Source organism: Elgaria multicarinata, chromosome 14, assembly GCF_023053635.1.
Source record: "Elgaria multicarinata webbii isolate HBS135686 ecotype San Diego chromosome 14, rElgMul1.1.pri, whole genome shotgun sequence".
NCBI lineage: Eukaryota > Metazoa > Chordata > Lepidosauria > Squamata > Anguidae > Elgaria > Elgaria multicarinata.
Genome location: NC_086184.1, coordinates 29673478 through 29698459, shown reverse-complemented (window position 1 = coordinate 29698459; position 24982 = coordinate 29673478). Strand labels below are relative to the sequence as shown.

The following is a 24982-nucleotide window of genomic DNA, read 5'->3' as shown; positions in this document are numbered from 1 at the left end:
CTGGGAATCACGGGAGCTGAAGTCCAACGCATTGGGAGGGCACCGGTTGTGGAAGGCTGATACAAAATGCCATTGATCGCAAAAGGTTGAACAGCTGACACACTCTGTTTGTGAGTGGTGCTGGCAGGGTGTGTGTGTGTGTGTGTGTTGTGTGTGTGTCATCTGCCTCCCTGAGCCTCTCCCAAGCTGCTCTTGGAACGTCAGAAGCAGCATCAGGTTTGCTAAATCGGGAGCGACGCACAATGTATCCCCAAACCAACTCAAAATTTTGCAGCACGTTAGCCCAAATCAGAAACCAAAATTCTCCCATCTGAATCCATCATGCAAATCCCATAAGAGTTTTGTACACGTGCCAATTTGACATCGTTTCCTTGGATCCCAAGGGTTGAGATTTGCGATGACACAAAACATTTGGAATTCTTTGACAAAGGAAGGCGGAACGGCAGAAGGAAAGGTAGAAATGGCTGGTGACCAGTAAAAGCTGCCTGTGCAGAAAAGGCCCACGCTTGGACGTCTCCCTCGGCCCTTTTCTGCCCCTTGAGTCTGCCAAAGGCTTCAAAATGTATCGCTGCAGCACACAAAGCAGGAGTGGACAACACACAGCCCGCTGGTGGCCTTTGCCATCCCCAGTGCATGCCGGCCACCGAAATTCACGGCGGCAAAACCATCACAACTGCCACGGAAGCTTAGGAACAGCCAAATCTCCCCTAGACCTCCTTCGTGGTTGGCTAATGAAAATGAGCAGGAAACGAGCCGTTTCTTTGCCTGGTGCCCCACGGAGTGTGGTCTGTTGGGGGTGGGTGAAGCTGCCCACCTGACATGAAGGTTAAACATTGGGGGGGGGGCAGGGAAGGAAAGGTAGAGATCCACAAACAACCAGATTTTATGCTGGATAACCAATTCCACCCTTGGTGAGGGTTTCCTCATTATGCAGTCTTTCGTCCTATTCGAGCACGGCCTGCACGACATGTGTGAGCCACCAAGCGGAATCCAGCCCACGCACCCACCATGCAGGCCGTCCACCGGCAGCCTCATAAATCTCCTGGTTTTGCTGCAAAAACAGGACAGTGGTCAAATATCTTGCAAGCCACCACGTGTAGCTGGTGGGCAGGCTTCAGCTTGGTGGGTCTACAGAGGAACTATCTCTGGATCTGGACCTGAAAGCCCTAGGTGGGGAATGCACACTGCCCTGGCAACGAGTAGACCGGCAACATGCAGAAACAGGGTGAGGGGCTCATATTGCAACAGCCGTACTTCGCTTTTTATTTTATTATTACATTTATATCCCATCTTTTTTCTGCCAAGGAACCCAAGGCGGTGTACATAATCCTCCTTTCCATTTTATCCTCACAACAACCCTGTGAGGTAGGCTGGGTTGAGTCTGTGACTGGCCCAAAGTCACCCTGTGGGTTTCCATGGCCATATTGGGACTAGAACCTGGGTCTCCCAGTACAACACTTTCGCCACTGCCCCTCACTGGCTCTTTTATATAGAACTTCAAGAGGCAGCTGGACAACCACCTGTCAGGGATGCTTTAGGGTGGATTCCTGCATTGAGAAGGGGGTTGGACTCGATGGCCTTGTAGGCCCCTTCCAACTCTGCTATTCTATGATTCCAAAGGCATACACCAGCTGGATTCAGACAGAACACTGAACCATGGTTTAGCACAGGGGTAGGCAGCCATTTTCAGCTTGAGGGAAGCATGCCAGGAGCTGCAGACCAGCAGTGGATGGGGCCAGGGCCCAACGGTTGTAGAGACACCGAATTGCAGCACGGGGAATGCCAATTCTGGGTGGGTGGCGCAGCACCCAAAGGAGAGGGATCACCCTTCCATTCAAGAGGCAGTCTGGGGCCATAGCTAGACCTAAGGTTTATTCCTGGATCGTCCAGGGGTCAAATCTGTTCATCTAGGTGACACACAGGGGATCCAGTGCTCAGGCAGGGGCGAACCCTGGATGATCCCAGGATAAACCTTAGGTCTAGCTGTGGCCTGGGATGCTTTAGGGTGGATTCCTGCATTGAGCAGGGGGTTGGACTCGATGGCCTTGTAGGTCCCTTCCAACTCTGCTATTCTATGAACCCCTTCAGTGACTCCACTCCCCCAGGGCCACAATCAGGCTTTTAAAAGTCTCCATTTGCCCCAGTGGGATAAAAAAGGAGACTGGATTGCTCCGCTGTGTGGATTGGGACCATGGGCTGGATGGGTGGCTGTGTAAGGGCGCATCCAGCCAATGGGCCAGAGGTTGCTCAGCACTGGTTTAGCATTGCAAGTATGAGCCCGGCTTCTGCCCCTTCTCCGACACTGAGCTGAGGTGCAGATCTGAAGTTTCCACTTCTGTTTAGACCAACCCTAATATTGACTCTATTCAGATGACACACTAAGCCATGGTGGCTAAGCATTTTGAGAGAAATATTATGGCTTAGAGCAGTGGTTCCCAATTGGTGGTCCGCGGACCCCAGGGCGTCCGCGTAACCCACCCAGGGGGTTCGTGGTACCATTCACATATTCACCATTAATTTCTGGAGTCCACTGACGACGGAGTCCTACCAGAAGTAAAATATAACATCACTGAGCACCTGCGTGATTTAGCGACTAGCTTCAGAGATTACTTCCCTGCACCTAATCCTGAAAACTCATGGATAAGAAATCCTTTTGAATGTGGTGACGTACAACTAACAACTCTATCTGCGGAAGACCGAGATGCACTTGCTGACGTGATTTGTGATGGTTCAATGAAATCATTTTTCAAAGAATATAAACTGGACCAATTCTGGGTGAAGGTTTTTCCTGATTATAAGAAGTTAGGTGAAAAAGCTTTGAAACATCTAGTTCCCTTTTGATCCACATATCTTTGTGAACAAACGTTTTCGACATTTCGTTATATGAAGAACAAGCATAGAAATCAGCTCGATGTTGATCCAGATCTGAGATTAAAAGTAGGAAATATTGAACCGAATGCGGAAGGGATTGTTCGGGACAAAAAGAGGCATGATTTCTCCCATCACATTTAGGTTTAGTAGCTGCTAGACATGTCGTAATTTGTTCAATTGTAAACTAGACGTTAGTAAAATTAAATTCGTCTTTGAATTATTGTCATTTTTGAGTGGTAATATCACAAATTTTATGGTCTGTTTTTAGTATACCTAAAATCTTTGGCTTATTAGGGGCTACCCCTTATTTTCTCCCAAAAAATTGCTTTGCACAGGTAACTACCATAGAGATAACATTTTTTTCAAAAGTAGAGGGTCCATGGCTTGGCATTTGAAAAACAAGGGGTCCGCAGTACTTAGCTAATTGGGAACCACTGGCTTAGAGGGTCGTGTGAACCATTCCTAACCATGGTGGCTACATAACCACGGTGTTCACAAGCTAACCATTTGCTGCAAAATGGAACCTGCCTCTGCACCAGGCTCTCTGAAGTTACGGGCATTTGGGAAAATGGCTTCCTGTTCTCCTTGATTGGGCAATTATCTCGCTTAGTTTGCATAGTTTTGTCTAGGGGGAAGTTTCCAAAAGATTAAACTCTCTTCAGGAAAAATAGATGTTTGTTGCTTAATAAAAGCTTTGTGGATTACCTAGCAGGCCTCATCATTTGCCTCCCATCGAAAGCAGTTTTCTGAGAAACACGACAGTATGATTTAGCACTATATCCAAATCAGCCCACTATCTTTTAATCCTTACAACCTGAAAGGTAGGCCATTATAGTTATTCCCATATTGAGCTCGGTGGGTGGAAAGCGCAGGCAGAAAATACCTTGCCCAAGGCCCTCTACTGAGTTTGTGGCAGAGGGTATGATGAGATTTGAACCGGGAATTTGATTCGTAGTTGCTCAGTCTCTCAGCCATTTGGCACAGGAGTGGGAGAAACAGCTGCAGTGAACCATCACTGGATTCCACGGCTAGTTCAATATTTATAATACAAAACATGTACAAATGCACATACATACACATATATAATGGGTAGGCAGAGGCGACGGGGTACTTCCAAAGATGGCGGTCTTCCAGATGTTCCATTGCCTTCCCGCCAGGCATTTTATGCAAGTACCGATTCCACGCATGGGACATGGAGATGAACCATTCCGGACGTGCCTGTTTGGTGGAGCGTTGATAAAGGGAAGTGCCAAAGTGTGTGTGTGTGTGTGTCTGTGCCTTGAGAGATGGCAAAAGAGATTCCTCTCCTCTTCCTCCAGCACTTTCGATTCCCCCCTCCCTCCATATCGTGAGGGATCATCTTCATGTGCTTGGATCTATATGCATGAGGATCAGAGGTATTCTGGTTCACCTCTAGAGAGGCCGTGAGCCTATCAGCCACGGCAAAATGCGAGCTGGATAGGGATTACCTGTGAAGGTGTGACTCTAAATGAAGTACGATGGTTCCCATTACTCTGGAGTATGTGAGGCTTGTGCTCTGTCCCCCCACCTCTTTAAAGCCTCAGCGATGTCTTATGGATTGAGATTAGGACAGGGAAGACAAAGAGGATATTATATAATGTTTAGCAACCTTTTCAGGGGCCCTCCTCAGTTCCCATCCTAGTCAGTAAATCTTCTTATTGAGGAGACCAGCATACAAAGGTCTAGATCCCTCTGTCCCCGCCACAGTTTCTCAGCCTCTCTCACTGCTCTGCGTTTGTCCTCCTTGGTTTTGGCAAAAAAAGAGAGAGGTCAAATGTCACTGCTGCACATGAGTAACTTTGTGCTACGTTCAGCTCCACAACCATTTGGTCTCTCAAACACAGCCTGAAGTATCGCTCTCAGGTGGCAGCTGCTAAGGAACTTGGATTTGCAAGTCTTCGTCTTCGTCGAGATCGCTGGTGCCGTCTCCAGGGTCATCAGGGCCAAAGCGCGAGCCGCGGAGATTCCCAAAAAGGGGGATGTTCTGCTGACGTCTCAGCCTGTCCCAGAGAGAAGCCAAGTAAAGTGTTATTGATTAGCGAATGGACCCAGCTCCACAAGGGATGTTTGATACAGCAAAGCCTTCCAGCAGACTTACACAGTTAGCCGAGCTGGACACCTTGTGCCCGTCCCATCTGAGTAAAGCCAAGCCCACGGGCACCCCAGGGCCCTGACCCTGCCTTTGTGCATTCCTATTGCCCCTTAAGGGAGAGGTCTATCCACTCCATTCCCCTGAGGGTTGCTGCCCCACAGGGGTGGGGACAGGTGTATAATTCTCAGCCACAGGTATCTTTGCGCAGCCATCATCATATAGTTTAACCCAGGTGGGCCAAATATATCAATTTATTAGTGTGTTAACAGGTTATTAGTACCCTCCTTTAGTTTAAACCATGTAAGAGAAGTACATGTTATTGTCTTAAAAAATTACAAGTATTCCAATAAAATATCCAACGTAACATATCATAACACAGCATAATATTTAAATCACATTATTTCCCCCCCCTCTCAACTGCTTCATGTCAAATACTTGTGGTGGACTGGGACAAAGAAATAAAGAACACAGGGTACCTATTATTATTATTATTATTATTATTATTATTATTATTATTATTATTAATAATAATAATAAAACAAGCATGTTAAATCTCTAGGGCAGGGTGGGCAACTTGTAGCCTTCCAGAACTCCCATGAGCATTGGGCAGTGCTGCCAGTGGTGAGGGATCATGTGTCATAAGCCTGTTGTAGGATTCGAAATCAGAGGAGAACCCGGAGGTCCCAGTCAATGACAGTGCTCAGGAACCACCTTTGCCAACACTCCAGGACCCTGGATAGCTCCTTTAGAGTTTTGACTGAAACCTGGAGCAGATTCGCTGTCCCACTGGGCCCTTGGGGGTGACTGCTGGGGGTCCCCACACACACCCAGAAAGAAGGGAGCTCTGCCTGCTGTCTCCTTAACTGCACTGGATTCTGAGAACCATGTGGGGTTCAACTAGGAGAAGACAGCCCAAATTTGTCTGAATTTTGTTCTGGTATTTTTTTTTTAATTTTTATTTAAAAGATCAACACTCTGCTTTTTGATCTAAAAGATATCCAGACTGCAGAGCTCAGTACTAAGTCATAGGGGTATGAAAGCTAGGAGAGGTGTTGGTTGAACCCATCTGTGGTGTTCCTGCTGCTGTTCTTTGGGGCCTGTGGCAACCCTAAGAGAAGCAGCTTCCCTCTAGGAAGAGAAGGTTAGCCTGCCTTCCCTCCACGATCCAGTTTTTGCCCTGCAAAACTCCTAACTGGTTTCCACTTTGCATCAGACTTCAGAAGCATGGAAAGAAGATTGACACGTTACATGCGCAGCCTCCATTGTCACTAGGGATGTCCACCATTTGAAAATCCAGCCCTTTTTGGGCCCGATGGATCCCTGCTGCCCACCTGGCTTGGTTCGCATTCACGAGCTGAGCCACCGGCATTTCCTGAAATCTGGGGAGTTTTTGTGGTCCCCCACCACTTTTCTTGTCAATAGAAAGTCATGTAAATTGCAAATTACAGAAATTGCAAGTGCAATTTCCACAACTTTCTATTGACAAGAGTGTGGGGGGGGGGGAATGAGGAAAATCAACACACTGGCCTGACTTGATGCAGATCAAGAAGGGCCAGTTCACAGGGAAACCAGCCAAAGTCTGGCAGGCTGAGCTGCCCAAAGCTCGACAAACTCCCCCACTGGATGGATTCCTCCGACATCAGAACATCGGAAGTGAGCGCCCTGAGGCTGGATCAGACCGAGGGTCCATCTCGTCCAGCAACTCGGTTCACACAGGGGCCAACAGGCTGTCGACCAGGGACCCACAAGCAAGACATGGTGTAACAGCACCCTCCCACCCATGTTCCCCAGCAACTGGTGCACACAGGCTTATTGCCTCGAATACTGGAGATAGCACACAACCATCAGGGAATTTATCCAACCCCCTTTTAAAGCCATCCAATTTGGTGGTGACATCCCTAATGGTCACATCTACATGGGAAACCAGACTGAGACATAATCCTCCACTGGAGATTTTTTTTTTGTTTTTGGTTCTAGACGATGTCACTGTGTGATTTGTGAACTTGCAGATAATCAATCTTTCATAGATTTTTGTTCCTCTTTTGTTTCACTTTACGTTCTCAGCAAGAAACTAACCTTTGCCATTAAGGTCTTCTAAAAGATATAAATATATTTGCTCCCTCTCCATCCCCCCCCACCCTCTCTGCACACCACAGCTATTCCTTCATACATGTTTAAACTTCGTCCAACTAAGTGGGTGTTACATGCTGATAAAGCCAAATTTGGACAGCGCGTCCCTCAATGGTTCCAAGAAGCACTTAATAGAACTTTTGATTAAAGCAAGCAAAGTTCACTTCTAATCCTTTTCAGATCCAGGGAACTTAACAGCAGCACGTTATTGTCTGGAACATCTTATCAAGGAGTGGGTGGGCAGTGGATGAACTTATACAACCAACACCGCAGTATCCAGCACTACAGAGAATCATAGAATAGCAGAGTTGGAAGGGACCTACAAGGCCATCAAGTCCAACCCCCTGCTCAATGCAGGAATCCACCCTAAAGCATCCCTGACAGAGGGTTGTCCAGCTGCTTCTTGAATGCCTCTAGTGTGGGAGAGCCCACAACCTCCCTAGGTAACTGATTCCATTGTCGTACTGCTCTAACAGTCAGGAAGTTTTTCCTGATGTCCAGCCGGAATCTGACTTCCTTTAACTTGAGCCCGTTATTCCGTGTCCTGCACTCTGGGAGGATCAAGAACAGATCCCGGCCCTCCTCTGTGTGACAACCTTTTAAGTATTTGAAGAGTGCTCTCATGTCTCCCCTCAATCTTCTCTTCTCCAGGCTAAACATGGCCAGTTCTTTCAGTCTCTCTTCATAGGGCTTTGTGCACAGGCGTGTGCATACAGCTGAGGTCTGTGCCTCTCCTCATTTGGAAGGACTACAGGAAAAGAGAATCTCCCATCCTGCTCCAACCACTACCCCACAATGACTTACCATCTTAAGAAACAGCCAGTTCCACAGCCCTCTCAATTCTGCACTCCCCTTTGTTAACAACGCCTCGGGAAGATGCACCATGTACTGTCAGACCAGAATAGTCTTGTAAGGGAATCCTTTTCCACAGTAGAAGCAGAGAAAATTGGAAGGGTGTGTGTAAAATTAAATATGTCCTGTAAATTGTTTGGGGAATCTCCTGATATGCATTTCACTGTGGCTGCACTGTAGAAACGTGACATTATTGGTGTACACTACTGCTCAGAGCGTAAGCCAGACTTCCTTGACCTTACGCCCTCCAGATATGTTGGGACTACAATTCACGTCATCCCCCAGCCAGCATGGCCATTGGCTGTGCTAATTGGGAATTCTGGGAATTGCATCTGGAGAACACTGTCGGGAAAACTGACAGAGGCAAACTAAGCAGTGAGATCCGAGATGGGCATGATCTGAGAGGATTCCTTGCAATGTTTGCAGAGAATGCTGGGAGGCTTCCGCCTCCTTCGTGACACTGAAATGGGTCTCCTGGGGCACTGCTTTGTGGGTAACCAGGAAAGTATTGCTGCCTTGAGCAATGCCTTGGGTGGCTGGTGCAGTCAAGTGTGGGGTAGTGGCTAAAGTGTCGGACTGGGAGTCGGGAGATCTGGGTTCTAGTCCCCACTTGGCCATGGAAACCCACTGGGTGACTTTGGGCCAGTCACAGACTCTCAGCCCAACCTACCTCACAGGGTTGCTGTTGTGAGGATAAAATGAAGAGGAGGAGGAGGATTATGTACGCCGTCTTGGGTTCCTTGGAGGAAAGAAGGCGGGCTAGAAATGCAATAAAATAAATAAATAAATAAATAAATAAACCGACAATGGCCGGAGACTCGTGGCGGGTTACGAGAAGGGGCTGTGGCTGCCCAGCTTCTCCTCTCCTTCACTGGGGCCTCGTTATCCACCAGCCTCCTCAACTGGGCATTCTCAGCGTGGTTAGCACGCTCACTTCCCTAGCATTAAATTTCACCCATGAAGATTTATGTGCCGTTTTTCCAAACCGGAGCCGCGCAGGTTGGATGGAGGATGCTGGTCCTATAACTCTCTAGGTGCAGCCGCCTGACTTCAGCTGCTTTTTACCGGAAAAAAGCATGAATTATTTAAGGAAAGAGGGCGGTGGGATCTGCTGGGGAGGGTGGGGGAGGAAGGCTCCATTATTCTCCTATGATTTAATGGCAACTTCCCCAATAAAATAGGAAGATAAAAATCATCTCTTCTCTCTCTCGTTCTCCCTCCCTCCGTCTTTTTTTCGAAAAGCCCAGCTGCTCAAAGGCTCTTTGAATGGAGCAGAATCGATTCGTCTGGCAGGCATCTCAGTGTTTTATTGCTAAAGAAGCACACATGCAAATCTTTAAAAAAAATAACTGGGGGGAAAAAACTTTTCAAAGGCAATAAAATTAAAGTATCTCTTAAAGGCACTTTGCTGGGCATGCCATGTGCCCTCTAACCTCACCCTTCATTTCTCCCCCCATGTCTGGCTCTCCTTGAGGGTGGAGGTGAAGTCCTCAAGACCCGTCTCCTCCTCCTCCCTCCCTCCCTTCCCTCCTTCCTTTCGCTGGGTTCTCATGGGGACCCTTCCTACACAAAAGCCTCTTCCCCTCTAGCGGCAAACGGCAACGTGTGCAGGCAGATGCCTTTGCACCAAAATAGGGCCGCTGGAGCGAGCGCTTGGTTTTAAAGGAGAACGTAGATGGAGGGAGCATAACTGAAACCTGGCGGAATTGAGGAAAACACAGGGAAATAGTTATCTCAGGTTACAAGTTCTATAGCAGGGGTAGGGAATCATTTCTCTGCCAAGGGAAGAGAATAATCTGTTGGGGGGCAGGACTGAAGCTAGCAGTGGGCAGGGCGAAAGGCAAAAAGTGGGCGGGGGCACGGTGTCTCCCTCCTTGCCACCCCCTTTACTCTTGCTGTCCAACGGATCCTGAGGTCATTCTTGCCAGAGGCCTGGCCTGATGGAAGGCACAAGGCTTGCCCAAGGGGCTGCAGGTTCATAGAATCATAGAACAGTAGAGTTGGAAGGGGCCTAAAAGGCCATCGAGTCCAACCCCCTGCTCAATGCAGGAATCCACCCTAAAGCATCCCTGACAGATGGTTGTCCAGCTGCCTCTTGAAGGCCTCTAGGGTGGGAGAGCCCACAACCTCCCTAGGTAACTGGTTCCATTGTCGTACTGCTCTAACAGTCAGGAAGTTTTTCCTGATGTCCAGCCAGAATCTGACTTCCTGTTGCTCACTCCTACTCTAGAGGAAGGACAAAGGTAGGGTGACCATATGAAAAGGAGGACAGGGCTCCTGTATCTTTAACAGTTGTATTGAAAAGGGAATTTCAGCAGGTGTCCTTTGTATATATGGGGAACCTGGTGAAATTTCCTCTTCATCACAACAGTTAAACTGCAGGTGCCCTGCCCTCTCTTAAATCTGGTCACTCTAGTATAGCTCCTGCCCCTTTAACTGTTGTGATAAAGAGGGAATGTCACCAGGTTCTCCATATATACAAATGACACTTGCTGAAATTCCCTTTTCTATGCAACTGTTAAAGATAAAGGAGCCCGGTCCTCCTTTTCATATGGTCACCCTAGACAAAGGAGACAGTACCGGGGACAATGTTGCTCTGTATGTCAGATGGTGCTGGGCCCCCCAACCTTTCTGGGTTGGTGGGCACTTTAGCATTAATGGGTACATTTGGAATGTTTGAGAGAGTGCCATGGGCACTCTCACAAAATGGCCACAAGGGGGAGGGGCCTGCCCATTCATAAAATGGCTGCTATGGTGGGCAGTCACAAAACATTCATTTCCCAGAAGGCAAATTGGAGAGACTAAAAGAAGAGCAAATTGCCCAAGAACCTAAGTACAAGTCAGAGGTGGGGTCGGAGTCCCAAAACACAAAACCACCCTTTCGAGCCCAAATAATGATGTTGCTGGAGGGCAACCCCTCACTTCACAGCATGCCTGCCTCCCAGTTAAAAAACAATTCATTTAAAAATATTTAGAAATGCAATAAAAATCAGGAGGGAACCTAGTGGGTGACACCACGTTGGAGACCCCAGTCATAGAAATTTCAAAAGGAGCACTCCGCTACAGGATCACTGTGGGTGCCAATACCAGGCCCCCAAAGTAATTTAGTACTAGCGATATATGTAGCGTCCCCCCGTCCTGCCCCAGCCTACCAAAATGCTTAGGGCAATCATGAGATGGAGAATGAAATCAGGATGGCATCCAACTAGGAAATATTACAGTAACTGCTGACTTCAGTTACCCTAACAGAAACTGGGTACATGGATGTTTCAGTCACAGCAAAATGGTGTATGGATGTTCCAGTTACAAGAAAAAAAGGTAAAATTTCTAGACACCCTAAGGCTGCAATCCTATACCACCTTAGTGGAGGGTAAGCCCCATTGAGCTTAATATGATTTACTTCTGAATAGAAATTTACAGGTTGGCACTATAAACAACTGTGCCCTAGAACAGTTGGTTATACAGACAGAGGGGAGGTGACCCTGGACTTAATCCTAAGTACAGGATCTAGTGTTGGACAAACATGTTTTTGAAACCACTTGAAACCGTGGCCACTGTGCTATCACATTCAGTTTATATGTAAGAGGACAACTGCCCAGAAAGTCCAACCCAGTCACATTTGAGATACCAGTATATCATTACCCCATCTAGGAGGAGTTCCCCAGAATCCTCAGGGAGACGGTAAGGCAGAGGTGGGTAACACGTGGCCCACGAGATGCATGCAACGTCCTGGTCCTTTTCTGCAGCCCCCCACCCCCACTCCAATGGCTGCTGTCACACCACCAAATTTCTGCCGAATTTCGTAATTAGGGAGAATGATTTTGCATTACAATCAGGCATGCTCTCCCAGGGCACCTTGCCTTAAAGCAAAAATGCGTCTCTTTTCTCGCTGCTGAATTTATCAGCGGTGGGAGGGCAGAAATTGCCCTCCAGACCCTCTGAAGTTTCCCACTCCTGTTGTGAGGAATCTTGGGACTCGCGGCAGGCAGCGCTTTGAGCCGGCTAACTGTGTGGGCCCAGCCTTGACATGCTCCAAGCCGCACGGCTCAACAGGAGGGGAAGGGTTGAGTCGCCCCCACATTTAACCTCCCAGCCTGCCTCCAGCGGATACGACAGAGAGAGATGGAGTGAGGGTGACCGAGAGCTGCCCTTCAGCGCCGCGCCATTCATCACCCTCGTTTGCTGATGGGGCACGACGTTCCCTCATCCCTTGGTGCCTCTCCTCCCTTCTCGTCTGCAGCCTGCAGCTGACAGGTGAGCCCCTGGGAAACGAATGGCTGCAATTTGAAGAGTTCCCCTTGACGCTCCTCTGCAATTTATCAATGAGAAAACCTGCCTCCCAACTGGCTCCTCCCTCCCCACCTGCTGCCCCCCCGCCCCCGGGAGACGAGTCCCCTTCCTCCAAATTACCCTTTGAATGGCATCTAGGAGCTAAAGCTCCAGGAACTCATCTGACGCCTACATTTCCCCACAACGGATCTGCATGTTGTGTTGTTGTTGTTGTTGTTGTTGTTGTTGTTATTATTATTATTATTATTATTATTTATATAGCACCATCAATGTGTTCTGCTTGCAAGCTACCAGGGGCTGTTCTGGGAGGGTATTCTGCCCCCTCCCCAAGTCCCTGATGGGCAAGGGAGACCAGGGAGGTAGTGGAAGCACAGGGACCTAAGGTAGGATGGTGCAGTGGACTGGGAGACCAGGGTTCAAATCCCTGTTCAGTCCTGAAGCCGTCTGGCTGATGGCTGGGGCAGCCATACGTCCTCAGCTCAACCTACCTCGCAGGATTGCCCAGAGGATAAAACGGAGGGGGAGAGGAGAACACACCAGGCAGGATGTTGACCTAGATCAGGAGTGGGCAACTGGCAGCCTTCCCGACCAGCCTGCCTCCTGCTCCTTGGCCCTGCCCCCTGCAAGTCATACTTGAAAAAAGCCTCCCATTGGAGCCAAACCTAACTGCAGCATGAGAGGGGAGTGGGGCGGTGGGTTTGCAACTGGGAAGGGGACAGCTAACCCTCTCCTCCAAACAGTGCAGAATTGTCACGTGTGTGTGTGTGTGTGTGTGTGTGTATTTGCCTTTGGCCTGCCTACCGCAGCTATGTGGCCCAAGAAGGTTACCCACAAGGAAATGCCCCAACCCCCTTAGAGTGAGTAAGATTCCCCACCCTTACCTGGCACGGACCAGGAGCCCGATATCAGAGGATCCCGACACCTCAAGAAGAGGCTCCAGAATTCATGGTTTAGGAAGAGGACATGGCCACGGAAAGGTGCCACAAGGCTTCCATGTCTCCAGGACCCAGTTTTCCAGAAAGACCCCAAGGATTGCCTCCCCTGCACCCGGAGGTGGTTGCATCACCACTCTAAGACTCTGAGGACATGGGCTGTGACAATAGTAGTGTTCTACAGCCACTCCTGGGTTATCGCAGGCTGAGATTGCTAAAATAGACCAGGCCCTGATGTATTTTACACCTGAAGAATTTCTTTCCAAACCCATCTATAGCAAAGCAGTGAGACCTTGAGTACTCATTCACACATGTATGTAGATCACTTGATCTTTCTATCCTTGATTTACATGTGAATAAGACGCAATGCATGTTCAGGCAGAAATTTCTTTGAATGGTCTCTGCAGCAGTTAAACTCAAAAGTGGCTAGCCTCTTCAAGAGCGAGAGCTGCTCCGGGGGGTGGGGAGGAGAGGAGGGATAATAATCAAAGGACGGCCTGGCTGCAAGCACAGCGGCCTTACTCATGCATACATTACTACTTTGGGTTGTGCAACTGGTGTCACTTGATGTTGCAGTCATCCAGTGATGAACATGTGTGCAAAAACAAGCCCATGTGAGGAAGCAAAATCCATCCAGAGAAGTCTTGTGGGGATGGAACTCCATGCCCCCACCCCAAACATTCTGTCTCTGACAGCAGCCATCTCCGAGGGGATCGCTGCTTCTTTATCATGCCCCCTCCTTCGCTCCTGTCCTTTTAATCCATCCCTGGGCCCATTCCCTGGGCCCACCTATCAGCTCCCCTTAGCCTTCTCTCTGCTTCTCCCTACCTGGACTGCAGGTGCTCCAGTTGAACTTGGAGATTCTCGCTTTGCTCTGTCTGCTCATCAAGCGACCTCTGCAATTTCCGTGCCTGGTTATGAGCCTCATCAAGCTGCAGAGTACACAGAAACACAGACAAGTGAGGGCAACAACCAGATGAGGGAGGGTGGAGCAGAATCCGCGCCACCAGCGCTCCGTAATCCACATGCACACCCAGGCACCAGTGGCCATCTCTGATTGGAGTGCCGAAGTTGGTGGCGCAAACCATAGTAGTCATTTATGCCCACTTTGCATGATGCTACATCTTCTGCAGCGTACACTCTTGAAGAGGCAAGCCAGTGATCCATGTCAAAAACGGCTAGCCTCTTCAGGAGCAGGCAGAGACCATTCAAAGGAATCTGGGGCAGAATGTGCACTGCCTTTACTCACAAGTAAATTAATTTTATTTTGGGAGGGGACCTGGAATCAAATAAGGACCCTAAACTGATGGATTATTGTTGAAATTTGCAGGACACTGATTGAGATGACCGGGGTGGGGTGGGGAGGCACAATTGCAGGTTTCGAAGGATCTTGTACATGCGTACAACGAGTAAGTAATGCTCAGTCCAGTTTCCAACACTTTAACACAGGGTAGCTGTGTTCGTCTGTTGCAGCAAAAACAACAAAGGCCAGATCCAAGCAGGATACAACACTTTAAAAACGGTTTAAAAAAGGTATATGTAATGTGTCCCGGGCCTGAACAGTAGTCAAAACCATTATAAACCGTTATAATGTAGTGTAGATCCTGTCCTGGTCACGTGGCACCTAACACATTTATTCTGGTATACGTTTCCATGGACACCGTCCACTTCATCAGATGTAACTGACAGTGATGAAGTGGTAGGGTGCTGCTGCGATACTATATGTTAAATACTGAAGAAAGAATAATCCATTTTATTGATTGGCCACCTGGATCTTTACAATCTAAACATAAAACCCTAACCACAAACTAGATATGCAGTGCTACCTACACACCACACATGTCACAAAAATAAAATACAAATAAGATAAAAATAAGAATAAAATAATCAGAATAAAATCACAGAGTTGGGAACTTTGAGGCCATCTAGATCACCCCCTACTCAATGCAGGATTAGCAATGCAGGATGCAGCAAGAGCATTGTTGACAGGTGGCCATCCAGCCTATTTTAAGTTTCTTCAGCAAAGGAGAGCCTTTACTAAAAGTCCTTTCTATCCCCTCTGACAAAACAGTTTTCATCTCTTCTCCCCACTAGGGTGACCCTATGAAAAGGAGGACCGGGCTCCTGTTGCATAGAAAAGGTAATTTCAGCAGGTGTCATTTGAACACCTCCTCCCATATGTACCTGCCCGGACCCTAAGGTCATCCTCAGGGGTCCTTCTCCGTGAGCCCCTGCCAAAGGAAGTGAGGCAGGTGGCTACCAGGAGGAGCAGGGCCTTCTCTGCTGTGGCACCCCGGCTGTGGAATGAGCTCCCTAAGGAGGTTCGCTTGGCACCTACATTATATGCTTTTAGACACCAGGTGAAGACCTTTTTATTCTCCCAGCATTTTAACAGTCTATAAATAAATTTTAACTTGGTGTTTTAAATTTGTAATTTTGCATTGCTGCTGTTTTTATCTGGTTGAGCTTTTATATTGTATTTTATATTATCGTTTTATACTGTTGTTTTATACTTTGAATGGTTTTAATTTTTGTGAACCGCCCAGAGAACTCTGGCTATTGGGCAGTATAGAAATCTAATTAATAATAAATAAATAAATAAATATGGAGAACCTGGTGAAATTCCCTCTTCATCACAACTGTTAAAGCTGCAGGAGCTATACTGGAGTGACCAGATTTAAAGGAGAGCAGGGCACCTGCAGCTTTAACTGTTGTGATGAAGAGGGCATTTCACCAGGTGCTGCATGCATACAAAAGACACCTGCTGAAATTTCCTTTTCAATACAACTGTTAAAGACACAGGAGCCCTGTCCTCCTTTTCATAAGGTCACCCTACTCCTCACCAGGCCTGAAAGTATAAGCTGCAGGGATGGGGAAGAAGTGAGGGAGACAGGAGCAGGCAGAGAGAAGATCAAGGCCTGCTCCAGTTAGAAAACCCCGCCCCCAGGGCTAACGGACATCTGGACCCTGTGGAGAAGAAGCGAGGGAGTCAGGAGCAGGCAGAGAGACCATCGGAGCCTTGTCCAATTTACTGCCCTTCCCCAGGGCTAACTGACATCATGACCCTGTGGGGAAGAAGAAGGATCTGTCGGTCTGCCTCTCTTTTGGAGGAAAGGGAGGGGGGAGCGAGTAGGGCCTTCCCACTAGAGATGTGAAGGCCTGGAAAAAACCCGGAAAAATTGAAAAAAATGAAAAAACATGGATTATGGGATGTTTTATTTTAGCATGATGAATAAAACGTTTAAGACAAGGTGTTCAGATACTTACTTCTCCAAATGATTTCTAAAAACTATGTACAGTATCAGATTATTACGATTTCTGTGCACCAAGGACAAGCAGGTCCTAGGTTGCAAATTGATACTACAGATCTCAAATGCAAGAGCAAGACACATTTCTGCCTCTAGGGGGCAGCACTGCCATTGAAGCAGAGACTGAAGCTGATAGTGATGGCTATAGCTCAGGAAATGAGTCTGCTGAAATTTTATGCATATTCATGGAATCTTGGTCCCCCCTTTTTCTGTTATTTTTATGGGAATGGGTGCTTTAGGTCCACTTGACACTGTGGAGGACTAGCGGAGACATAAATAATTTTCTTTGTTACTAATGTTGATGGTTTCCTCTGTTGTTTTTGTTTTTAATTATTTTTTGCCTGCTCCTCATAAACTGGCAAAACCAAAAGAGGTTCCTTACAGTTCAGGTGTTCTTTACAGTTCAGGAGTTTGTAGCTACATTCGTTACCAAAAAGGTAAAAAAAAAAATTTTTAAAAAAAGGAAATTAAGTTTGTAATAATTGTTTGAATACACTGTACTTTTAATATACCAAATGTAATAATTTTATGCCAAACTAACTTTGACATAATTACATTTTATGTTCCTAAAGTAACAAAATGACTTTCAATCTGTAAAAAGTGCTAATATTGCATTATTTCAATTTCTCCAAAAAATCCCATTTTTTCCCTGAAAGCCCCTGGAAAAAAACCATTTTTTCCCCATGGGTTCAAAATTTCCGGAAATTTTACATCTCTACTTCCCACCAGCCCGGCTGAACAGTCTCCTTAATTTCTTTTTCTTTCCCCCCCCTCTTCCCTCCCCATCCCCTCTTCCTTGTGTGTCGTGTCTTTTTTAGAATGTAAGCCTGAGGGCAGGGACTGTCTTCTTTAGTGATTGATTGTATGCCGCCCCGGGAGCCTTTTTTGGCTGAGGTGCGGGATAAAAATACTCTAAATAAAAAATTAAGGAAGAAGGAGGGAGGTGCAAGACTCACCTCATCCTCAGCTTGGGCCAGCTCCTTCTTGAGCTCCTCGACACGCAGGCGCAACTTCTTCACCTCGCCCTCGTGCTGCTCCACCCGCCGGTTCGCGTGGGCTAGTTCGGCCATCTTCTCCTGGTACTGTTTCTTCAGCTTGGTGTGCAGGTGCTTCAGGTCGGCCAGTTCCTGAGGGAGACGACGGCACCGAGGCAGTAAGCGGGGCTGGGTTTGAGTTCTCAAAACAAGGATGTGGGACTGGGAGCTACCTATGAGTGCTGCCAACCCTGGTTGTAGATCAGGGGTGTCAAAACTTAGGAAGGGGTGGCTAACTCCCCCGCATCCTGTTCGTGCTCCGCTCACGGGGGGTTCCTGATGGTTGCCTGACCCAGGCAGCCTGCGAGGTGAACTGCCAGACCGTCCACGGGCACCCAGCGAGGAGGGCTTGTGACTTGTTTACTCACGACCCGTGATTTTGTACAAAAACGCAGGTGGGCACCAGTATGGAAACCGCGACTTGCGCAAAACGGTAGGTGCAAAGTACCATATACTCCTGCATATTTTTTTTTGCACATATTGCACTATTTGCAGTGGCAAATTTGCACAAATCGCAATTTCCAAAAAGGTTCCCTCCTGCGATTTTGCAGAAATGCAGATTTTCGCAGTTTGCGATTTTTAACAAAAGAAAGCTGGAAATCACGAACTTGCCAGAGTCAAGATAGTTCAGGGATCCACTCCTAAACCAGATTCCTCTGATATCCCTAATCTTAGGTCCGTGGGTGAAATCCCTAATCTTAGGCTCGCGTTTCATTTGTTGACATACAAGGAAAACGGAAACCAGGTCTCCAAGAAGTGATCGCGTTTGGCACAGTCCCTCTCGCCAGTTCCAGCTGGCATTTTAACCTCTCCACTTGGGCAGCTGTCCCCAGACTGGTTCCTTTCAGAAGTTGTGGTCCTGCAACCGCCATGATTCCCAGCCCACAGGCATTAGGACAGCTGATGCATCTATTCCATAAGTTGCTTCTTGGGGTACATTTTACGCTCTGCTTCGGGTGCCTCATTACAAAACAGCTCACTTCTTTTCCAAGTCTTTTTCTGCTTGACTGTATTTTAAAGTGAAAAGTGGTTATTTCTACTCATGCATATCCCTTTGAATTGGAGGAGTTATTTCTCTGTTCTCTACTTAGGCCTCTCTCTTCTACAAGTATGAAGTGGTCTGAGAGAGGCTGAGAAATGCAGCCCTTTCAGAGCTCCTGTTTTGGACTGACACCTCCCCCCGCACCCGGGGAAAGCATCAGCTTGTATCACAACAAATCTGGGGGCCACAAGACTCTTAGTTGTTTTTCTGCACCGGCTAGTCCTCTGGACGGTACTTTGGACTGCTGGTTTCTCTCTTTCTGCCAATGGAATGGTTTGCCTGCCCCCTGGTGTAGAGCTGTAAAAAGGCACCTTTGACGCAGCTCTCAAAATCACACTTGGCTTCCTGCACTGATAAAGGCAGGCAGAGAACTTCACCGTTTGCTATGCTCATGGTGACAACTGAGATCAGAATGTAAGAACATAAGGAGAGCCCTGCTGGATCAGACCAAGGGTCCATCAAGTCCAGCATTCTGTTCACACAGTGGCCAACCAGTGTTGACTGGGAACCCACAAGCAGGACACGAGTGCAACAGCACCCTCCCACCCATGTTCCCCAGCCACTGGTGCACACAGGCTTACTGCCTCTGATACTGCAGGTAGCACATTGCCACCCATGTTCCCCAGCCACTGGTGCACACAGGCTTACTGCCTCTGATACTGCAGGTAGCACATTGCCATCAGGGGCAAGGAATATGTTGGTGTACTACAACTCCCATCACCCCTAGCCAGCATAGCAATGGTGAGGGATTAGGGGAGTTGCAGTCTGACATCTGGAGGACCACACGTTCACTGCCCCTGACTTAGATGTTGAGCATAAAGCAAACACTTTCAGCATGGATCTCCAGGGACTGTATCAGGGGAGAGCAACTTGTGGCCCTCCAGATGTTTTGCCCTACAACTCCCATCATCCCTCACCATTGGCTATGCCGTCTAGGGCTGATGGGAGTTTGTAGGCCAAAACATCAGGACAGCCACAAGTTTCCTATCCTATATAGTTCCAATAGCAAACTCATTCAAGTGTGCATCCAAATGGCACCATCCATGCAGAGGTGGTGGCAATTGACCAGGAGAGGGATTTTGGGATATAGGCAGGCGTGGGGGAACGCCAAGGTTGCAGAAGTACAAAAAATATTTAAGAAAGCTCTCCCTAAAAGTGACATGGGGGGGGGGAACGGGACCCAAAACCACCTGATCAAGGCTGAGTGTGCTCAGGAGCCACAGAATACTGACCGATTGGAAGGGTGGAAAGAGAAAACCCAGGAAAGGGGAGGGAAGGGAGAATGGAGTGGGGTGTCTTGGGCGAGGGCATGGCTGGCTGGCACACTGAACAGGAGCATTCCACACCGCAACGTTCTGTTGTAGTGCCCCCTTGTGTTGAATATTTAGGAACTCACGGTTGAATAAAGTAGTAGAGGGGTTTGCTCCTCCCAGAGTCCAAAGGCCAGGTTTGACCAGTGAGATCCTCTCAGACACTCCCGGCCTGGAGCTAGATGTACGGGGGTGGGCGCTGTTACCCCAAGGGGACTCCTTCCCTCCATCCCTGACCTAAACTTCAGTCACCTTGTTCTTCTCAAACAGCTCAGCTTGGATGGTCCTGAAATCGGTGTCGAGGGTGCTGGCCGTCTGCCTCCTCTTCCGGGCCAACACTTCCTCCAGGTCCTCAATCTGGGCTCGCAGCTTCTTGTTGTCCCGCTCAAGGTTCAGCTTCTCCGTCTCCAGGCGCTCACGCTTCCCCCATTCCGCTGCGTTCTCGGCCTGGAGCCGCTCCATCTTTGGAAGAAGGAGGAGGAGGCAGGGTGAATTGGACCGGCTACTGAAAAGGCGCCAGGCCACTTCACTAGGGGCCAATAAAGGGTGGCTCAAACTCGGTAGGTGAGTTGAGGTTTCTGGCAGGGGCCAGCTCAGCGGAAAAAGCAGCCCATTTGCAGGGCATTTATTTATTCATTTATTTATTTGCAGTGTTTGTACAGAGGCTGGGCTGACTGAAAGCAGATACCACTGGATGAGTCATGCAACATCTGGGCAAAGAGACGCAGGGGCTCTCATGGTGCCCTTATTGGGTGGGCCACCCAGTCAGGAGCAGGCCTATTTTGACGCTGTCTTTCCCATCTCGCAACATCGCATCTAAATCGAGTGTTTCGTATTACCCTGTAGGACGGAATGGCATCTATAGGTACAGTAAGTGCTCAGGCAAGACTCCACTGTAATTGAACTAAATTTGTCCAGCATCTCTAGTGAACCCAGAGCCTGGAGTGACTTTTCAACTATGTCTGGGATTGCAGGCTATTCACTTTGTCCCACAGAATTAAAGGGAAGTTATTAAGAACTGAGCCATTGTCTATTTGCATAGTACCACCCCTTTATTTGCATATCCTTGTCCCTGTGGGGAAGCAGCAGCAGTGAGGGAGATGGGAGCAGGCAGAGAACATCAGGGCCTGCTTCAGTTGGAAACACGCTCCCACCCCAGGGCTAATGGTCCTCTTGACCCTGTGGGGAAGAAGGAGCTGTTGGTCTGCCCTCCACTAGGACATGACAGGGGGGAGCAGGGCCTTCCTATCAGTCCTGCTAACAGCTCCTTAATTTGTTTTTCTTTTCCCCCTCTGCCCTCCCCATCCCTTTTTCCTCGTGTGTCATGTCTTTTTTTTTTTTTTAGAATGAAAGCCTGAGATCGGGGACTGTCTTCTTTACTGATTTATTGTAAACCATTCTGGGAGCCTTTTCAGCTGAGGTGCAGGATAAAAATACTCTAAATAAATAAATAAAACCCTGGTTCTGGAGTCTTTTTTTTGGGGGGGGGAGTTTTAGGCTAGTGCAACCTTCTCCAACCTGCTGCCCTTCAGATGTTTTGGACAAATCTGAGCATTCGAAACCATTGGCCATGTGGGCTGGGGCTGACAGAAATTGAAGCCCAAGACACCTAGAAGGCACAAGGTTGGGGAAGGCTATGGTAATGTCTCAAAATCTTGGGCTTTTCAGAATGTGAGAAAGGATAAGAATACTGAGAGCTGTTGCCAAGATCATTGGCAGAGGCTTTTCCCAGCCCAGCAATCTAAAAGCCTACGAAGTATATGCTCCACTCCTCAGCTATGGGCCTCATCATGCAGCTTTGCCATCGGGGGCAGGAAAATGTCTCGTTGGCATCCCTTCTCAATGGCATGGACTGAAAGGCGTTTAACGTTGGTCCTCCTGCTAGATCACAAGCCAGGCGGCATGGCTCAAAAACACCACTTAAAGAGATAGGAAGCTGCCCTATACCGATCCTTGGTGCAGCTAGCTCAGTTTTGTCAACACGGACTAGTCGTGGTTCTCCAGTTTGGGGCAAGCATTTTTCCAGCCCTACTGGGAGATGCCAGGGATTGAACCTGAAACCTTCAGCATGCAAAGAAGGGGCTCTGCCATTGAGCTACCACTGAGCTCCTCCCAGCTCCCCAAAGTCAAACGGCACATAATTTAAGGCTCTCGTAGAACAACACATGAACCGTTGGAGCCCAGTTTTTCAAGATTAATGGAACAACTGGGTGAGCAATGGGCTGAGGCAGAGGACACCCCAGGTCAACCTTTGCTCTCCTTCTCACCTCCGAACGCAACTCGGCCAACTTCTTGTCCATGCTCGACCGAGCCCCCAGTTCATCTTCCAGATCCTCAGAGATGCGTCCCAACTCGTCCTGGTGGATCTCCTTGAGAATGTTCAGCTGGAGAGAGACAAGAAGCCGGGCGTTACGATGATGCAGCTCCACCTACGCTTGGGCTAAATCAAAGGCAGTACTTTCAAGCAGAAGTGGTGAATCTCTTTCAGCCCGAGGGCCAAATTCTATTTTGGAGAAGCTTTCAGGAGCTGCATTCCAGTGGTGGGCGGGGTTGAAGACAAAAGGGGCAGGACCAAAATACCAGCGTGATTTAGCTTGAAGCTCTCACAGCAGTAACTAAGCCTTAGAAGAGGCATTTCAGCCTGGGGAAAAACTGCACAAAAACTGGGAAACTGCCACCAGTTGCAGATAGAGGGAAAGGGGGGTGGGGCCAAGGGAAGGGGCGTGGCCACCTTGAAACCCTGGAGGGGCAGATTGGAACTCCAGACTTGGTAGATTTGGCCTGCGGGTGCTGAGGCTCAGTATGGTCGGAAGGTGGAAGGGGTAAAGTAGGGTGGCCATATGGAAAGGAGGACTGGGCTCCTGTATCTTTAACAGTTGCATAGAAAAGGGAATTTCAGCAGATGTTATTTGTATATATGGGGAACCTGGTGAAATTTCTTCTTCATCACAATAGTTAAAGCTGCAGGAGCTATTCTGTGACCAGATTTAAAAGAGGGCAGGGCTCCTGCAGCTTTAACTGTGGTGATGAAGACAAAATTTCACCAGGTTCTCCATATATACAAATGACACCTGCTGAAATTCCCTTTTCAATACAACTGTTAAAGATACAGGAGCCCTGTCCTCCTTTTCATATGGTCACCCTAGGTAAAGTGTATGAGGTCGAGGGAAAACTTGGCCAGTGTGGGGGCGTCTCTGCCTGACGACCCACTCCAGGGCTAGGACAGGGCTGAACCAATGCATTTTGCCAGCCCCAGTGACAGCACGGCCCAATTCAAGAGGTGTGCTCCAGGACTCCTGGCCCACAACTGTCCAGTTCCACCCCCTCTTGGATTTCCTGCTCAGCCCATTGGCCTTTAGCTCAGAGGCACGGAGGTGGCTGACCTGCTTCAGCACTTCCTGCTTGTTCTTGTTGAGCTCCTCGTACTTGATCTTCCATTGGCTCAGCTCCCCTTCCAGCTTCTCGATGTTCTTGCTGAGGGACAGCTTGTCCCTGAAAGAGACAACAACACAAAGGCAAGGCTGAGGGGCCGTGCTTCGGAGGGCCGTGCTTTTCTGCAAAGGCTCGAGACCTGCCCGTCCTGAAGAAACCGGGTGAATGAGCAAGAGGTGGTGGCATCCCACGTGGCACCACACTCACTCCCGCTCCTTGAGCAGCACTTTTTGAGATTCGTCCAGCCGCAGCTTCAGGGCAGTAATCTTGGTGGCATCTTCCTCGATGACGGAGACGTCCTCCCATAGCAACCGGTTCCTCTCCTGGCGGGTGAGAGACGAGCGCACGCTGACCAAACTCCGTTGGTCCCAACACTCGGGCCCTTCTTGCTTGCTCTTCAGGAGGTTCTCCATCAGCTCAAACTCCTGCAGTGACTGTGGATAATGCAGTTGGGGGAGGGGGGGGGAGGAGAGAGATTATAAATAGCAGCTCACAGAAGAAGAAGAAGAAGAAGAGCGGGCTTTACAAGACATTTTGGCAACAGATGCGCTGGGCTTTGCCATCCTAGTGAGGTTGGTCCCTCTCCAGATAACCAGATTGTGCTCTTTTATTGTTGCACCCCCTACTTTGGGAAGGCCTGCAGTGGTAGCTGGCGCCATGGTCAAGCAAAGCAGAGCAGTGCTGGGAAACCCTCCAAAGAACAGCCCACATCTCACCACTGTGTGAATCAGACCCGAGTGCAACGGAGAGATGCACACCAACTTTTCTACTCTGTGGGCAGGACAGATTTACTGCAAAGGCTGCACTTTGGGCACTTTCTGGCCCTCCAGATGTTGTTGGACTGAGACTTCCATCATCCGTCACTATTGGATAGGCTGCCTAGGCCTGATGGGAGTGGCAGTCCCACAACATCTGGAGGGCCACATGTTCCCCTCCCACTTTTACAGTAATTACTGTTAGGGGAAATTCTTAAAGGAGAATGCTGTGTCTTGTCAGGGAGATCAGTAAACTTTACACAGAACTATATCAAATTATGCAAAATCACTCAGGAATTCAAAGTTCTGAAATTCGTGAGTGATTTTATATAGGTTTATAGGTTTATATGTGTAAAGTTTACTGATTTTAGCTAGAGATCCAGAAACGTAAGCTGAAATGTAACTTTTTGTAAATATGTTATTTTTGTAATTATAACTATTTTGTGTGTGTGCAATGATTGTCTTGTGATGGTCTAATGCAGCCTTCCTCAACCTGGGGTGCTCCAGATGTGTTGGACTGCATCTCCCAGAATGCCCCAGCCAGCATTCTGGGAGTTGTAGTCCAACACATCTGGAGCGCCCGAGGTTGAGGAAGGCTGGTCTAATGACTGTGTGGGGCTCTTGTGCAGCTTACTGCATTGAGGCTTATTCAGAAGAAATTTATCTAGTGGATTCTGCCCCTGTCTCCCAGATAAGGCTTTTTATCACGCCATCATCCTGCCCCATTCACAGAATTTTACAGGGGGTTCAGACAGCAGCGTCTTTGTCCACAGCTAGACCTAAGGTTTATCCTGGGATCATCCAGGGTTCACCCCTACCTGAGCACTGGATCCCCTGTGTGTCACCTAGATGAACAGGTTTGACCCCTGGACAATCCAGGGATAAACCTTAGGTCTAGCTATGGCCTTCAAGT

At 48.4% G+C, this 24982-nt stretch overlaps 2 protein-coding genes across 4 annotated transcripts in view; one reads left to right on the top strand and one right to left on the bottom strand.

Annotated features, from left to right (window-relative positions):
* Positions 1-24982, top strand: part of TMEM170A (transmembrane protein 170A) — a 382399-nt gene that overhangs the window by 163932 nt on the left and 193485 nt on the right. The window lies entirely within an intron of this gene.
* The window catches only part of CCDC102A (coiled-coil domain containing 102A), a 60354-nt gene continuing 39010 nt past the window's right edge, over positions 3639-24982 (bottom strand). Inside the window, exons 3-9 of one of the 2 annotated variants that reach the window (XM_063141359.1) lie at positions 23522-23748; positions 23266-23374; positions 22150-22266; positions 20135-20344; positions 17453-17623; positions 14017-14120; positions 3639-4892 (exon numbers count right to left, since the gene is read on the bottom strand). In XM_063141359.1, the coding sequence (XP_062997429.1) occupies positions 4766-4892; positions 14017-14120; positions 17453-17623; positions 20135-20344; positions 22150-22266; positions 23266-23374; positions 23522-23748 (1065 nt within the window). In that variant the 3' untranslated portion in view covers positions 3639-4765. The remainder of the gene's footprint in view (positions 4893-14016; positions 14121-17452; positions 17624-20134; positions 20345-22149; positions 22267-23265; positions 23375-23521; positions 23749-24982) is intronic. The other variant, XM_063141360.1, reaches the window with a different exon arrangement.